Genomic DNA, 17,672 nt, shown 5'->3' with positions numbered 1-17,672 from the left:
CAATAATTGATGGTCAAGTTAACTTTGGAATTTGTGGTAAAAAAAATAACACGAAGCTGAATAAGATTACTAGATTTTGAAATTCAAGTAATGTCTATAAAAAAACACACTTAAAACTTTGAATGATGTGAAGATGAAGTTGTTTGTTAATGATATCGCGAGAGAATAATTTGATCTGACTAGGAATTTCATGTTAAAGTTGGTAGGTGCGGGATATGTAACAATAATAACAAAGGTGTGGTCGGCTGGTTCTTAATGTTAACCATCTCATTGTAATAAACTTGTGAATGATATCAATCAATGTACCACCGACATACACGACCCAAATCTGATGAAACGTAAGCATATGGTGAACTGAAATGCATTCTCTTTTACTCAAGTGAAATGCAATATGAAGATTCAGTTTGTAACTTTCACATACAAGTTTAAACACATTACACAGATCGTTTACATCTTCAACACTATGAATTCAATTCCTGCATCTTTTACAGTCTTTTCACATCTGGTTTACCGTAATGTTACCTCGAGGAAAACAAGCCTTTACTGCTTCAAAAACTTGTAAGATTGGCCTTGCTGCATCAATCTGTGAGCAAATACCATATCAATGGCTGCAAATCAAACGACCTTATTATTTTTAGATTGAAATAAGAGTATAACAGTACCTTCCGAACTTTTCCCTTGGCTTCATAATACTCGATTACTGGGAGACTAGATTCCATGTACACCTTGAACCGTTTTTTAATTGTATCAATGTTGTCATCTTCCCTTCCCTTAAAAATATTTATGAACTTAAGAAGCAGGTTGTCGTAAACAAAATATAATACGGTAATAATTAAAAAAATATTATACTAAAATTGGTAATTTGTGCGCTACTATTACTACAACTGATGATTTGCCGCTACTTTATAGAGTTTCTGCACTTTGTTGTAGAACATGATTCTATATATATACCTTTGTTTCAACATAGTTTTGTACTTCTTTTATAGGGTAGAATAATTAACAATAATAATAAAATGTGGCATTGTCACAAATGTAACACAAGTATATCAAAACATCAGTTCGCCAATTTAACAACTCTAATTTAAGATCATTTAGTTGGACTCTGGGCCATCAAATCAAACTCTCTCCCTTTTCATCATCTTTATCTACAAGAGGTAAAGAAGAAGCTCCCTGGGCTGCGCTTAAGGTAGATGCATTATTGGTGAAGAACCTAGTACAATGAAACAACGGTCTTCTCCTTCACACGCACATAATTTATGTCCATAACGGCATCGGTTTCTTAATTTATGTTTTCGTTATTGGATTATAATTGCTAGGGGTGTATGTGGTGCAGTTTGGTTCAGTTGAAGGGTAAAAATCAAATCAAACCGCAACTTACGGTTTTCTAATATCTCCACCCGCAATCAAACCGTTGATATATAAAAACCAACCAAATCCATCCACGTAACTACGGTTGGTTGCAGTTGGTTTTGCGGTTTAACAGCTCTAATAGTTAAAAAAAACTAACTTCAATAAATATTGCATATGCAAAATTATGAAGTTTTACAAAAGAAATTCAATAAGCCTAAAAATTCAACAAGCTTAAATGACAAATAAATTTAATAGTCCAGTGACATATTACAAAAGAAAAACAAATCCTGGAATTTAAAAGTTAATGCAAAACTTTCCTGACTTTATTTATATTGGGTCAAAGTCCAAGTTTCAATACTTGAATAATTTTATTTATATATTTATTTTAAATATTTTTTATAAAAAAATATATTAATTTATGTAATATGTGGTTGCACTTAGATTTTCACGGTTTTTTAAATAATAAATCCGCAACCAAACCACAAATTGACGGTTATCTAAAATTGCATACACGACCACCCGCGTTTTGCGGTTATCCGTAATATGCGGATCGGTTGTGGGTGATTTTTGCGGTTGATTCGGTTGAACGGATTGAATATTTGGTTCTAATAATTGTAGATTATTATCAGGATATATGTATCATCAATAGGATCTGTAACTTATATCCCGAGAAATTTACTTGTTCGTTATGTTGCAGGTTCTGTATTCAAGCAGTTGTTATCTTCACGTAAATACATTTCTGCAGATTTCTTTATTTCCAAACAATGAATATATAGGCTAGCATTTAAATAATTTTATGCGTACGCAACTCACTTTACTAACCTGGTTTCGGCTCAACAGTCGCCTCTGCATCTCTTCTACCGAACATTCAAAAAAGAGGACAAATTTTGGTTCAATGCCAGTCTGTAGCATTAAAATTTGTTAAAAAAAAAAAATCTGCGCTTGCAATTATACACTCACAGATGTAGAAGCCAAGTAACTTTTTTAATTTAATAGAGAAAAAGGTAAACACAGCCGTGGATGCTTATAAAACTTACAACAGCTTCAAATGCTGCTCGATTTTCCTCATTGCGAGGAAATCCATCAATCAGAAACTTGTCATTACCACTTTCCAGCATTGCTCGTTCTAGGAGCTTGATAGTTACCTCCGAGGGAACAATCTTCCCCTCCTTGATCATGTCCTGAATCATGAACCTGATTTCAAATGACAGACTATCAGAATCCACACAAAGAGTTGTTTTTGTTTTCACGAGGAAATCTTGGCACATTCCTTGAAAAAAAACTCTCAACAGAATTAGGCAACATAGTTCTGGTTTTCAGAACTTACACGAGATTAACAAGTATTCATAACCAATAAATCATACAGCACACAGTTATTAGATTTCAGTATTCAAGATACTATAGAATATGCATGAGATTTAGACTAAATCAGATAGGAATATCTAAGTAATATAGTCATAAGTGTCTAATACAAAACCTTCTAAGAAGCAACAGAAACCCGTATGCTGAAGCAAGAATCATTTACAGCATGAGCTGAAATGTTTGCCTTGTAATCCTCCTATTCTTCTCTTTCTCTTTTCAAGATTGATGCATGCAGATTTGCAGTCTAAAAGTTAAGAAAAATAAATTACCCATTTTCTGAGCCAGACTTCATTTCTGCTCTGAGAAGATCACCAGCACTAAGATGGGAATAACCAAAGTTTTGAACAATATATGCACACTGTGTACCCTTCCCACTTCCCGGGCCACCTGCTCGATTGAAAAAGCAATAAATCAGAACTCAGAAATAACATTAAACACTAGAGAGGATAAAACAAATAGAATGAGATATTAAGAGCGAGCCTTCAGAATCCAAAGAAAATTGATAGGCAACCATCTTAACTAAGATAAAGTTCAAACTCCAGTTTAATGCTATATTGAACTTATGATGATGGCTTTATTTGGGAAGAATATGCTGAAATGTTGGAAAGGACTCTTCAGAAACTAGAATAATTGACAAGCGGCTATAAGAGATGAGATATAGTTCAAATTCCAGCCAAAGCTTGAATTAATTATTTCACTTTGAGCTAAGCACTAAGATCAACTAACTTTAAAAGTTGATGGTTTCGACAAATTGACTTAAAAGTTTATGCAGAACCATACTTCTAAAATAGAATGAGATTTCAGTCAAAACTCTGTAATTTAGGTGCTTCCTAGAACATGTAGCAGCACTAAACAGGGGCACAGTGGGCTAGGAGCAAAAGCATGTGATTTGTGTAAGAATCTCTCTTCAACAAATTCAATATAGTGAAATTCACAAAAATTTAGACGACTCAAAAAGCAAATTGAAATCATGGAAAAGACCATCATACAATTTGAGCACACTAAGATGATGGCTGGTTCAAAAACTTACAGGAAATGTCATCAGAAATATAAATCATTTTCCACTAAAAGAGTTGAGCTCTAATAGGAACACAAAAACGAAATGTATATACCCACTCTCCGAATCAAGAAAGTAGCAATGTTTTTTCTTATAGTACCATACAATTATTGTGCAGTCATAAGTACATAATTGGAAATAAAGTAGCTTACCCAAAACAAAAACAACGGTAAACTTCTTATTAGATAGTGCACTTCCATTTGCCTCCTGCAATCAGCAATAACACCACTGCATCAGACCCGATTAGAGTGTATAGAATCGAATAACCAGTTATGGGTTATATGCAATTCTCCCATGAAATTGCCTTAAGGATCGTGGTGTGTATAACGATAATTATCAAGGCCTAAATGGCTTGGATTATTTGGAAAGAGAATTTTAAAAGTCTAATTTTCTACTTGTATGAATCTGTATCTCTAACTTGAATTTATAATCTCTTTGAACAGTTTCAGATAACTAAAAATATTTAAGGGAATAATCAAGTAGGATGTTGCAAGTTTCTCAATTTTCCCTACATATGTATACTACATTGTAATTGTAAATAACAAAAAAAAAAGGTTTCAGTCTGGACTTTTCTTCATTCAGATCCATGTTTCATTTGATAACACGTACGTTGGAGTTAAGAGTGAATCATTTTTAATAAAAGAACAAAAACCAACTTGTTTAAAACCATAATCATTACCTTGTTCGGCGAATCAATCACAGTCGCCATGTGCAGAAGGATTCTGTCTTTCTATTAAATCTGCAAAAGCCATGAACCTTATTAAACTCAACAATGGCCTTCAAATTATATATTTCTTCTTCTTCCATTGTCCCTCCTATTCGGTTTGTATAATAAACATGTGCCCAAAGATAGATCAATCACTTAACAAACACATGAATGCACAAATTCACCTATAAAATACATATAACACTTGATCAATATCACCATAAACAGGTATGATAAATAGTCTGAGAGAGATATTTAAATAATAATAGTCATTTTATAATTTAAGATCCAGCCCTTGTAAGAAACAAGAAATTAGATTGCAGAGCAATACATGATTTCATTTGCTTTGCCATTGACTAATAAATTCAAATGAGTGATTGAATTTTATCATTTACATAGAGAAATTAGCATACAAAATGTAAGTAGCTAATGCAAAACATAAAACAACTACATCAAAAAAATGCATTGCAATTATTTATACAATCATCATATATAACAATTTTAAGAAAAAACATAGCCAGATAGATCCAAACATCTAATGTCATATAGATACATAACGTTTATGTCATGATTAAACCCACAATAATCAATAATATGTATCCTATACTAATCAATTAAAAAGATAAACAAGATTGTGAACACACACAAAAAAAAAGATTAACAAGATAAATTTGTTTAGGATCAAGAAATTAAAAGAGCATTTATTCAAAAAATAAAAATAAAAGAGCATATGATTATTTGCATAAAATTTAACAAAAAAATGAAAATGCAAGAAAAGAGCTGAAAAACTCACAATTGGAAGAGGAATATCCGAATGAGATCTGGAGAAAGAAACCACGTACGAGAACCTCTGTGGTTGTAGATTTGAGTACTAATGATTATAATTTACAAATAACCACAGAAAAAGAAAATGATTTTTATTGAAAAGGAGTGCCAAAATAAAAAGGGGAGAAAATAGTGGAAAAAGAGTAAGAAAAGACAGGATGAAAATGAAACAAACAGGAGCCAACACTTTAATATCTGACACAACTCAAACAGAACTACTAGTCTCCAAGGCACCAAAAATAGATTTAAAAGGAAGAACATGCCATTATCATTGATATCTTCTCACCTTTTTTCTAACTTTGTTTCCTCCAAAACTCAGTTGTCCAAAACACCCATTTGCACAAACAATGTTTGTACCTCGGTGTCTCCTGGATTCTCTGTTTCATCTACTTCATTTTCCTTGCAGAGGTAATCTCCATATCCCCCTGTTTTTTTTTTATTTGCGTGTTTGCATTTTTTGTTGATGCTTTTGTTTGTGTAATTTGTAATTACATATCATCAGTGTGTTGCTGTTATTTAGTAATGACCCATGACCACCCTCCTTGTTTAGGAAAAAATTAGTATACTGCATATGTGATTTGGTAGTATTAGGGATATAAGGGATTTTTTTTATTAAACTTGCTCTCTGAATTATATACAAAAATAAATTAGAAATAATTATATAATAGCTACTATGATTTACTGGTGGTGGTCGATAGTAAATCCTTGCTAATTGATTCCTGGTATCTGAAATTGGTACATGGTGACATGATAAAGTTGCAAGAACTTGGGTGTTAGGCTGAACTTAACTATAGTGAAGACGTCAGAAGGGGGAAAGAACTGTCTTGTTATAGCGCTTAGGGAGGATGATTAATCAGTCGGTGTTGGTGGGATTCTGAAATAGTGAAACACACAGACATTTCTTAGGAGGATGATTAATTAAATCTTTGTTGGTGGAGATTCTGAAATTTGCTTTTTTTGGGACATATTGTTGTATTCTTTATGAAAAATATATGTCTTAAAATTTATTATGATGTGAAAGACCAGTAGATGATATGTGGGAAACTTATTAACAAGTCGTGGGTAAAAATATTGCTTTCTCTCGTACCTTTTTCCCGGAAAATGATGTGTGTCACTTGAATCAGAGCAAACATGATGCTAGAGCACTTTCTGTGTTGTAACTTGTATGTCAGCTTATCTTATAGTGCTTGCTTCAATGCTCCACCTTCTATTCTTTAAGCTCAATGATATCTTTAATGTCAACAAGTAAATCATGTATTGGTTATCCAACATCAGGTTTTAATTAAAAATGATTAGTTACATACTTCTGAAGGTCATGAATGCAAGTACATATTCGTATATTGTATATGTTTAACTAGGCCCACAAGTATATGTGAATACACCTAATTCTGGAATACATGATTGATTTTACTTTGATTTGGTTTGGTTTGTTTGAATCTCATTCTTATAAACAGCCGGTCTAGAAAGCAAACAAACTTCTTCGGTCTTAAACTTAGAGTACTGCCTACTTGAAAGATCGAGTAAGGTAAAAATGATAGAGGTCCAAATCATACCAAAATCATAAGATTTCATCGTTTTGTTAAGGTGAATGCCTTCAAATTATACCAAATAGTAAGTACCCACGGAAACAAGAAGCTTGTGAAGATATGGGTCTGAGTTCTGATATACGATTATATCTACTGTTTATGTCCTCAAGCTGAGTTATGGTTTATAGTCATGTCAGTATGCAGAATATAGGTTTGCCCAACTACAACTTTCTAGTCCAATAAATTGCAACTACATTTTAGACTTTTTTTTTTCTTCTGCATAAACTACCCTTATACTTTCTGATCCCTTAAAATCATTTATATGAGTTACACTTAAAAGTATACCTAATGTTGCTACACGTTTCGCTGGATAAAGTGCTGCGTGAGATACTAAACCGAAGCTCTTCCTCGAGTTTTGTGTTTACATTGCTAAACAAACCATTTTTATCTTGCAAGTTCATTACAAAAACAGATAACATGTGGCCAAATTTCCAGGGGTATAAGATAAGGGATGGCAGAGGCTCTAAGGAATAAAATTAAAATTCTAGGGCCACAAAGCCTTCTGTCTAAGTATCATAAAGTTTCTTGCAATAAGAAGTAAACAGCGTAGATGTTGTCCTCTTATTAGTACTTCAGTGAGATTTCTCTTCAAATTCATTACTCCTCATGACCTAAATAAGCGCATTTGCAGCAAATGAGTTTTGAATGTTTAATGTTTGTAGTTGAACAAGTAAACCTGAGTTGCTGTAAGAAACTTACTCAAATGAACTTTTCTAAAGATCTATAATGTTCATTTCTTCATAGAAAAAAGCACGTAAAAACTATAATACAGTATCTCGCTGTTAGTCTGTTTGTCCCTGTTTCCATCTTTCTCCTTCTATCACCCCCATTCCTCTTATTGACATGTATATATATCGATTTCGCATATGATTCTATATTTGCTAAATAGGTTTGCCAGTATCTCTCTGTTAATCTGTTTGTCCCGGTTCCCATCTTTCTCCTTCTATCACCCATTCTTCTTTTTGACATATATATATATATATATATATATTGATTCTACATATTAGTTCTATATTTGCTTAAAAGGATTTGTTTCTGCGATGCCAATTTACCATTTTTTAATTGCAAGATCAAGCAGTAAGCTCCTATACTATTCGCATAATTCTACACTGGTAATAACTTTCTTTTTTCAATGCAGCACATCTTCACAGTTAAGTCATGCTCCTCTGGAAGCAATACTATTTGATATTGATGGAACACTGTGTGACTCGGATCCTATCCACTATCACGCCTTCGTGGAGATGCTTCAACAGGTTGCTTTTCAAGTCCTGATGTCATGCCAACAGTCTTCTATTGAACTATGCAGAATATATTAACAAATAACATATGAGCACACTACAGGTGGGTTTCAATGGGGGAGTTCCCATAAGTGAGGAATTCTTTGTAGAGCATATCAGTGGAAAGCATAATGAGGAACTTTCTCGTGTCCTCTTACCCGATTGGGAATTCGGAAAAGCTATGCAATTTATGGATGATAAAGAAGCATTGTTTCGAAAGTATGTCATATCAAACAAGTTTAAGTTTCTTTAGATGAACATATGTTCCTTGTGTATTCCCTACACTTGACAACTGAAGCCAATCCTCATACACTTGAAAATACATTGTTTTGCTTAAATGTAACAATTGGTCAAACAGTCATAGTAATTGTCTGTTGATGACTTTATCAGATTGGCAGGCACAGAACTAAAACGTTTAGATGGCCTAGACAAGTTGCTCAAATGGATTGAGGAACGTGGCTTGAAACGAGCTGCAGTTACCAATGCTCCAAAACCAAATGCTGAGATGATGATTACAATGCTGGGCCTATCAGACTTCTTTGAGACAGTAGTCCTTGCTGAGAACTGTGAACGCGCAAAACCTTACCCTGACCCCTACTTAAAGGGTCTAGATTCACTCAATGTATCCCCTAAGAACACAATCGTATTTGAGGTATAACTCAAACAAGATACTTGACATGAAATTGCTTATGTTTGTTGTAAATGTCTGACTTGTCTGTTTTGTATTTATATAGGATTCTATCTCTGGAACTAAAGCTGGGGTGGCAGCTGGAATGGCAGTTGTAGCTGTCGGTATAAGAAACCCTGAAAAATTACTGGTAGAAGCTGGAGCAACATATGTAATTAAGGACTATAATGATCAAAAACTGTGGAATAGCTTGGAAGAGATGAAGACAAATGCACAATAGAAGGTAAAGCTCGAAATACATTATTTTATAAAAATTATTAATTTTGCTGGACCAAGATCCAAGGTCTGGCTTTATAGCAGCTTCCCATTAAGTGGTTATTCTCACATTACATTTCATGTTTAAACATCCACCTGTTTGTTTAAACAGATTTTATAATATATACACTATAAGTTCATATTCTGGCCTATTGTGCAGTGCGATTTCAGTTCATAGGCTAATTAGGAACATCTCTACCGGTACAATTCCTTCAAAACTAGCATATTTTTTTGTAATTTCCCGTGAAACCAATAACTTCCAGATGCCAACTTCTTATTCTGGGTGAACAAGATAAGGATCTGATATCTCTGCAGTTTCTATCTCTACCAAATATTCTATACTCTGTTGCCCTAAAGTTTAGGGGCAAATTGGAACTCTTTTTCAGTTCAGTGGAAGAGGGAGAAGAATGCAAGAAGATTTTATGGAGAATGTATAAAGTAGGACCCCAAAGGCCTCCTATATAAAAGGTTAAAAAGAACAAACTTCAGTCTTCTTTCTATGGTTTGGATGCAAGTGAAGCATTCTTCCCTGTCAAAATATATATCTGGTATATTTTTGAGTTTCTGTTTCAGTGCTAAACAAAGATACTAAAGGTTTTCTGTATAATTAGGGAATTCCTGAGACTGCAGATACTCGTTGGCTTGCTTGCACTAATTTACAACAAACCACAGCCTTAGGAATTGTACTCCGAACAGTCTTGTCTACCATACTAACGTAAGGTGATACATCTGACCCTATCAGCCCCCAAGTGCCTCTCCGCTTAGTAATACACACCAACGGCAGCTGAATTTTCCCTATTCTCCATTCTCATGGCAGGCAGTTCCGAAAGAAATCCATAGTTAGAGCAAGTCCAATGCATAGCTATATCTATAATATAAGACAAAAAAAAATTCTACTCCAATGCATAGCTATACTTGGTCTTATAAATGCATAAATGGATAGTTAGTCCTATATTTAGGACTCAAGGATAGCTATAGCTATCATTGCCCCATCACTAAATAACTATAAATGAAATCTATTTTGGTTTGCTTTAAATGAAATTTGGGGGAGAGACAAAATTTCACTAATTTGGATAATGTGGTTGTAAAATAGAACTAGCATTAGAGTTGAAGTCCTATTTTAGCACCAAAGTGCACTTTTTGGTCTCAAATGATAGCAATAGCTATAGTCATTTTAGGTTTAGCATTGGACTTGCTCTTAGGTAAGAAGACTCCTTATCCACCAATTTTTTTGTCTTTTTACTTTCTTCCCGGGATGTTTCCAATGCTTTAGTGGGAGCACCGTCTATAGAAACTTGCAGAACTGGAAACCACTTAAACTCCATTTCCGATGAGTAAATGGCATTTTCTTGTTCTCAATAACAAGAAAAACAGTGTGTGACCTCCCTGGGTGAAAACTGGGAAGGACATCCTAAATTTATCCCAAGTTTCTCCAACTGACTCCCGTGCAAGTTCTTTAAAGATAAAACGAACCTATCATGATTTCATAGCAGTAAGAATGTAACATAACATTTGATCCTTATTAAATGGTATGTAGTGTTGTCAGGGGCAATCAAGTGAAGTTACTAATCATCAGTCTCTGAAACAGTTTTGGACACATTCTGTACAGAAGGATGTACCTCAGGCAGTTTCCTCGATGCAAATGACCTTATACTGTACAACTGATCCGATATATTATATCTGCAATCTGCATTATGGCATATAGTTCAAAAAGACTTGGCATGAGTTCAATCAGCCTTGTCACCCCATCATCAAACACAAAAGGTCTATCGAGGTCGAGATCACGTTGTAATGGCATATGTGCATACCTTTAAGACAATGTATATAAGGTGTTGTTTTTCCAAGCTACACCAGAGTTTTGCTGAAGGTAGCACCAGTAGATTAATAGCCCTGGTGAAAGTAGGAAAAAGGTAGAGAAGGAAGAGCTATATTGAGATGGATTTGTGTGCTGTTTAGTGTTCCATTAAAATTGGATTTGGGCTTGTCAAAAAATTGATCCATTTTGACAGGCTCAAGCCCAATCTTGATGAACTGTTATAATTTTAGGCTACTTACAAACTGTTTACTTGTGTTCTGTGACCAGAACATTTTGGTTAAAGTCTACGTGCATGCATATATTTTCAGGAAAGGAAGTCAAATTATACAGCTAGCCGTTGCCAACGTACTAATTCATTTTCTCCGTAATTTAAACTTTTTATGTATGTTTTTTAATATTAAAATTATATACATACTTGTAAAACTCTAATTGTAAATTCACATTCACCGCATCTTGTACATAAAAATGTCATCCTACTGACGTGAATTAGGCGTAGTGCTACTAATTGAATTATAAAAATTAAAAGGTGCGGGTAGGTTTAAATTATTTCTTTCATCCTGTTTGTTTACCAAAGCATCTAAATGTATAAGTTAAAATTCAATCTTTTTTTAACTCCATGACCCAAGTTTATCCAAGTTATTAGTAGACCAGGTACATGTAACATCAACTTTTCTTTGTATAATGCATACAAAATATTGATGGTTGGCTACTCTATCATTAAATATTATTTTAACTTTTAAGAAAGACGATTAAGGACTATCTTTTTTCAAAATAAAATTATATGTACAAAAAAATGGCCCCCGGTCATTCTTTTGAAGAGTTAAAATAATATTTGATCATTATATTATAAATTTAAAATTCCGACACTAAAATGCAGATGTAGAAGGTAAAATTCAGTCATCATTTTACAATTTACCGCGGTTTGACCAGGTGATTTTTCAAAGCCTGGCTCATTGTATTGATTAACCCATATTATATCTGTCCCTCTCATTTATTTAAGCTTCCTTTTTTGGGATGTACTTTCAATTATTTACATTTCAAAATTTTCAAAAAGTAGTAAAGTTTTTATAATTTTTAAAATAACTACATCACTGCTTCTCTCCGATATATCCATTTTATACATGTAATATTAATCGGTCTCACTATTTTACTCACTTTTTAACTTTACTCTATTGATTTATCATTTTTCTTAAACTCGGTGCTTAACCCCAATATAAATATTTGGGAGTGACGGAGTGAATACTACTTAATCTGATGTAGAATACACTGCATTTTTCCCTGTGACTGATTTAAGCATGCCTTTTCCATATACTGTATATTTAATTAATTATTTACTATACCATATATTTAGATAATAGTATTTTATCCCAGCATGCCTTGTGCAGATTTAAAACGATATTTTAATACTGCAATTTTACGACGTTCCTATCTTCTAGCTTGATGTAGGTTTAATTTATATGTAAAAACCTATTCTTTGACTTTCTGGTTCTTCCCATTTTTTGAGTACTAATCAGGAATAATGGTATTTATTTATTCAATTATTTAGTATAAATTATTCCATCTATCCACAACTAAAAGTAAAACATAGTCTACTACTCCCTCCTTCCCCTTAAACATTTCTTTTCCCCTTTCGATTTTTTATACTGTTCAGGATAAGCGATTGATTATTAATTTACGTCTAATATATAATATCAAACATAGTTATGAATGATTTTGTTGGATTCGTATTTATGAGTATTTTAATATAATAAAATTTTTATATTTAATACTAATACGAAATTAAAAATATTAATAATAAAAAATGTATATTGACAAACGTCTGCAATACAAAAAGGAAACGTTTTTAGGAACGAGGGAGTAATGTTGATGTAAAGTAAACTAAAAAATACTCTGCATAAGGCTTCAAGAATTCAAGCTATATGCTCCTAGAAGGTACACAATAGGTGTGTACTCTGTTATTTTGTATTACGAAAAGTGAAGTACAAATATAAATCGGGGGAACTGTGGGAAAAAAATAATAAAAAATCACATAAGATAGGATACGATACACAGTAATTGACAGGGGGGAAAGTGTGAGTAAAAAGTGAGTGTTAAAAGGCGAATCACAAATCTATCAAATCCAAATCAGAAAAAGAGGAAAATTAACAACCCCAAACGGACAAAATTAACTTAAAGTTGATTATGACATAACATATATGTCAGCACATATTTCGGGATAAAATCTAATCTTCATCTCTACATAATCTAATTAGTAATTACCCCCTCTGCTCGTTTTTAAGGCTTTAAGCATATTCAAACAGGTCCCCCTTTGTACTTGTGTTTTCTTTAACTTTAATATTAATCCATCCGGTATGTTTTAATGTTTTTTTAATAATCACCCTTGGCCTCGTTTAGTTCAAATTGGGGTACCAAGTTGTACTTTGTCACTTAAGCACCCCTAACCGAATTATGCTTCACTTTGTCATGGTTGTGGTGATTTCGATCAGGATCATTCACGACAAGGATCCTGGTCGACCTTTTTTCCTTCTTTTTTATTATTTTACTTTTTTGTTTTTTTTTAATATTATTTTTGAAAAATAATAATATTAATTTTATTCAAGATTTTGAATAATATAAGTGTCCTACCGGGATAATTTTTTATACGGTTTTTTCCGTATAAAATATTTTTCGGTGATAGCCCAAACCGGGTTAAAAATTATCGAATAAAATTCAACTCGGATAAAATTTTCAGAATAATAACCCAAACCGGGTTAATAAATCTCGAATAAAATTCAACTTGGATAAAAAATTTCAAATAATAGCCCAAACCGGGTTAAAAAATCTTGAATAAAATTGAACTCGGATAAAAAAATTCGAATAATAGCCCAAACCGGGTTTAAAAAATTTCGAATAAAATTCAACTCGGGTAAAAATTTCCGAATAATAGCCCAAACTGGGATAAAAAATTTCGAATAATAGCCTAAACCGAGTTTTAAAATATCGAATAAAATTCAGCTTTGATAAAAAATTTCGAATAATAGCCCAAATCGGGATTAAAAAATTTCGAATAATAGCCCAAATCGGGTTAAAAATAACAAATAAAATTCAAATCTGATAAAAAATTTGGAATGATAGCCCAAATCGGGTTAAAAAAATCTCGAATAAAATTCAACTCGGATAAAAATTTTCGAATAATAGCCCAAATTGGGATAAAAAATTTCGAATAATAGCCCAAACCGGGTTAAAAAATATCGAATAAAATTCAACTCTGATAAAAATTTCGAAAAATAGCCCAAATCGGGTTAAAAATACGGATATATATATTATTGTTATTATTATATATTTTTTAGAAATCCCCCTTTGAACAGGATACTGACCGAGTTATGGACTGATTTGTCCCGGTCGTGGGATTTTCGACCAGGATTCCATTCGGTCAGGATCCTGGTCGAACAATTCTCAATTTAGATCAGGAATTCTAACCCCTTGTATGACGCCCTCCAAACCCGGGTCAGAGGTTTGGGGTTCACAACACACACACAATATATAAATACCTGCTTATGAAAATGATATATGCAAAGACCCTTCTTACCATAACCATGGAGCGCAACAGGTAAAAGTATGAAAACAAGCCACAGTCTTAACTTTTATACATCGTACCAAATCCCAACTAGTTCTGCTTACAACTGATAATGACAGCATTCTTACAATCTTACATATCTCATCTACATTATAAAACTCCTGCTAACTCGGTCCGTCTTATCCTGAAATCCTAGCTCGCACACTGGACTGAGAATCCTCGTTACCATCAATTTCCTTTTTAACTGTAAAATAACATAAACAGATTTGCAAGAGTGAGCTAACTAGCTCAGCAAGCCATAATAGCAATAACTGAGGTTCAACAATGATCAGTTGAGATGATTCATAAGAATCAAGTTTCTAAATAAGCAATGAATAAAATTGGATATTCTTTTCATTTTTAAAACAACCAAGGTTAGGCTGCTGATCAGTCACGCACTAACCCCGAGCAAGGCTCCCGGCTTTGCTCTATATACTGGATCCAAGGCACACTTTGGCCTAATATGACCAAGAATCTGGTCTGACCACGAATCTGGTCCACATTTATAAAACCATCCAATTCTAAAACAATTCAATAGGATAACCATTGCAATTCAATAAAACAGAATCATAATCAACATTGATAAAACATTTATCTCAGAGCATAAAACATTTCACAGGTATCACCAGGGTATATCAAAGTGTAATTATGAAGAATGGCTTCAAGCTTGATGAAAAATCAAGTATCGGGAGAACAATGGTTCAATGATAATACAGGGTATTGATCATTGATGTGATAGGGTATTTCAGGGTGTATAAGTTTTTGCGTGCTCAAGAAATTCTGTTGAAATACTTGGTTTCTGCTGTGTATATATTTGTGGAGTAGTATCGTATATGTATGGCTTGTATCTGAGAATTCAACAATCAATGGTTTATGAAGAATAAGGCTTATGGCTCAAGATCAATAAGAATCAGGGTTCAAGGTTGAATAGTTTAAAGCGCTTGCAATATAAAACAAGATTTATTTTGAATAATAGCAACATGTTATGAGAAAGTTCAGAAATAATCGCAATATATTTCGAAGAAAGGTTCAAAAAGACTTGTCTTATCATAGATGATTTCCAACTTTACTTGTACTCATCTAACAATTCTACTCATCAATCACTTTTCTTCTTTTCTATGTCTTGCTTTTATTCATCAATCACTTGCCTTCTCTTTCTACACTCCAATTCATATTTACGGGTCACTGGCTTTCTTTTTCTATGCCTCGCTTACTCTGCTAGGCATCACAATCATCTATCAATACTCAATCTCATACTACTCTATTCGTCACATAGACGTCATAAGTTTTTATCTACCCTTCGTTTTACCCAAATTTGATTTACAGATTGAAAGTTACAACAAAAACAGTCAAACAATGCACAAACAATCATCTTATACGGTAGTCAGGTCACATATAACACATAGCATGTAAGATATTCAATCCAAATAATTTTTCAAAGAAGATTTGGGGTCAAAAAGATTTTCCAGGTATTTAATACAAATTTTTGAACATTTTTCAGGATTAAAATTGGACTCCGAATCATTTTATAATTAAATAATAGGGTTCGAACACCCGAATCTGACTTTAAAATAATTTTATAATAATTATCGAGCCTTGAGAATAATTTAAAATAATATTTTAAAACTCGAAACTATTTTTCGGAATTTTTAAATCAATTTTAAATAATTTAATCTAATTATTAAATCAATTAAAATTAATTAATAATTAATTAAATTGATTAATCAATTAATATTTAAATCAATTGACTAAATAAATAATTAATTATCAACTAAAATTAAATAATTAAGTTTTATTTTTAAATGAAAATAATAATTTTCAGAAATTAAATCATGAATTTTTGGGATTTTTAAATAATTAAAACAATTTTCTGAAAATAAAATATAAACAGAAATATAGTTTTTATAAATTTCATAAACAGAAATCCATAATTTGTAAAGGTTTGCAACTACAGGGACTGATCTGTAAAAAGCACGAAACTACAGGGATTAGACGGTAATTTTACTGTCGTCTTCCCCACTTCACCGGTTTCGGCGACGGCGGCCATTAACGCCGCCCCTGAGCTCGCCGGAAACCGCCACACGAGCCCAAAATTCAGCCAAAATTACAGGAACACAAGTTTACACCTCCAAAAGCTTGATTATGCAACCAAATCGTACAATAAATCAATCGTTTGGCCGAAAAACCTGACGGAATAATTCTGGGTAAAAATAAATGGTTGATTCAGAATGAAGATTTCGAGAGTTTCGTTTTGATATATTGCACGCCCGAATCGGAGTTCGATAACGTCTTCGTTTGTGCGATTGATTTTCAAGAATACGGTGTTTTAATAAAGTTTTCTCTGGTTTTTTGGGGTTTGTACTGTCTGATTATGATTTTGCGCGTGAAAATGAAATAAGAAAGGGCTATTTATATTTACGGAATATTAGTACGTTCTGGATCGTGTTGGATCGATATATACGTTCGTTTTGGATAAACACTATCCTGTTTTGGATAAGCACTATCATGTTTTGGATAAGCACTATCATGGTTTAGATAAACGTTATCCTATTTCGGATAATTATCAAAACCGGGCTTTTATAAAATGATTTATACGAAGATAATGTTATCGAAAAGGGTTAGCGTATCGAAAATATCGCGTCGGGCCGCGCACAGGTCAAACCGTAATTCGGATCGAAAAAGTCAAAACATGGAAAATGTCTGTTAGGTATGAATACAACACAGAGGGGGGGTGAATGTGTTTTGGCTTAAATGTTTGATTTTTGATCGACTTAGACTTTAGCAGTTGGTTGTTATCAATGATTTAGTAGAATAGATGTTAAACATAAATAACTGTGCAAATATGTAAATAAAGATCTTCAAAACTCACTTAATTTTATATTAAAAAATCAAGCAGTGTTTTGCTACAAAATCTCTAAGTTCTTGTTATTCCCAGTGGACTAACAATGAGATTTACAGAAGGGGGGTTGAATGTAAATCTCAAAACTTTTTCAATTTTTGAGCAGTTTCTAAGGCTAAGTGTTCTTGTGAGCAAATGTGTGTGAATTGCTTGAAGCTAATGCAGACAGATATATATTCAAACACAAATGTAAAGAACACAGAGAACTTAAAAACTTTTCTGGTGGATTTGTTGTTCCACCAGAGATGTGTTATTT

At 33.0% G+C, this 17,672-nt stretch overlaps 2 protein-coding genes across 6 annotated transcripts; one reads left to right on the top strand and one right to left on the bottom strand.

Annotated features, from left to right (window-relative positions):
- Window positions 1-347: 347 nt before the first annotated feature.
- Window positions 348-5,726, bottom strand: LOC141724263 (UMP-CMP kinase 3-like). 2 transcript variants are annotated; one of them, XM_074526330.1, is made up of 9 exons: window positions 5,587-5,726; window positions 5,269-5,325; window positions 4,449-4,508; window positions 3,922-3,976; window positions 2,982-3,099; window positions 2,388-2,544; window positions 2,164-2,253; window positions 663-770; window positions 348-583 (listed from the first exon to the last, which is right to left on the bottom strand). In XM_074526330.1, exons 3-9 carry the CDS (start codon window positions 4,476-4,478, stop codon window positions 497-499), a joined length of 645 nt encoding a protein of 214 aa, XP_074382431.1. In that variant the 5' UTR covers window positions 4,479-4,508; window positions 5,269-5,325; window positions 5,587-5,726; the 3' UTR covers window positions 348-496. The 2 variants fall into 2 exon arrangements, with proteins under 2 accessions (XP_074382431.1, XP_074382432.1); XM_074526331.1 differs by lacking the exon at window positions 5,587-5,726 and having other exon boundaries at window positions 2,173-2,253; window positions 5,269-5,417.
- On the top strand, window positions 5,424-11,249 carry LOC141724262 (haloacid dehalogenase-like hydrolase domain-containing protein Sgpp). 4 transcript variants are annotated; one of them, XM_074526329.1, is made up of 6 exons: window positions 5,424-5,708; window positions 8,025-8,139; window positions 8,228-8,382; window positions 8,554-8,815; window positions 8,898-9,074; window positions 11,231-11,249. In XM_074526329.1, the coding sequence occupies exons 1-5, from the start codon at window positions 5,560-5,562 to the stop codon at window positions 9,069-9,071; spliced, it is 855 nt and encodes a 284-aa protein (XP_074382430.1). In that variant the 5' UTR covers window positions 5,424-5,559; the 3' UTR covers window positions 9,072-9,074; window positions 11,231-11,249. The 4 variants fall into 4 exon arrangements, with proteins under 4 accessions (XP_074382430.1, XP_074382428.1, XP_074382429.1 ...); XM_074526327.1 differs by lacking the exon at window positions 11,231-11,249 and adding an exon at window positions 10,695-11,194; XM_074526328.1 differs by lacking the exon at window positions 11,231-11,249 and adding an exon at window positions 9,267-9,434.
- The last annotated feature ends 6,423 nt before the right edge of the window (window positions 11,250-17,672 follow it).

Source organism: Apium graveolens, chromosome 5 (genome assembly GCF_009905375.1).
Source record: "Apium graveolens cultivar Ventura chromosome 5, ASM990537v1, whole genome shotgun sequence".
Taxonomy (NCBI): domain Eukaryota; kingdom Viridiplantae; phylum Streptophyta; class Magnoliopsida; order Apiales; family Apiaceae; genus Apium; species Apium graveolens.
Note: the sequence above shows the minus strand (reverse complement) of the source record. Positions and strands in the feature narration are given on the sequence as shown.

Bases quoted from the DNA above. Each gene is read 5' to 3' on its own strand.
- LOC141724263 (XM_074526330.1), bottom strand. From the start codon at position 4,478: ATGGCGACTGTGATTGATTCGCCGAACAAG. The intron at 2,545-2,981 runs GTAATTTATTTT...ATTTGAAATCAG, and splicing joins AAGTCTGGCTCAGAAAATGG to GTTCATGATTCAGGACATGA. The intron at 584-662 runs GTACTGTTATAC...ATTTGCTCACAG, and splicing joins CCAAGGGAAAAGTTCGGAAG to ATTGATGCAGCAAGGCCAAT.
- LOC141724262 (XM_074526329.1), top strand. From the start codon at position 5,560: ATGCCATTATCATTGATATCTTCTCACCTTTTTTCTAACTTTGTTTCC. The intron at 8,140-8,227 runs GTTGCTTTTCAA...AGCACACTACAG, and splicing joins TCGTGGAGATGCTTCAACAG to GTGGGTTTCAATGGGGGAGT. The intron at 8,816-8,897 runs GTATAACTCAAA...GTATTTATATAG, and splicing joins AGAACACAATCGTATTTGAG to GATTCTATCTCTGGAACTAA.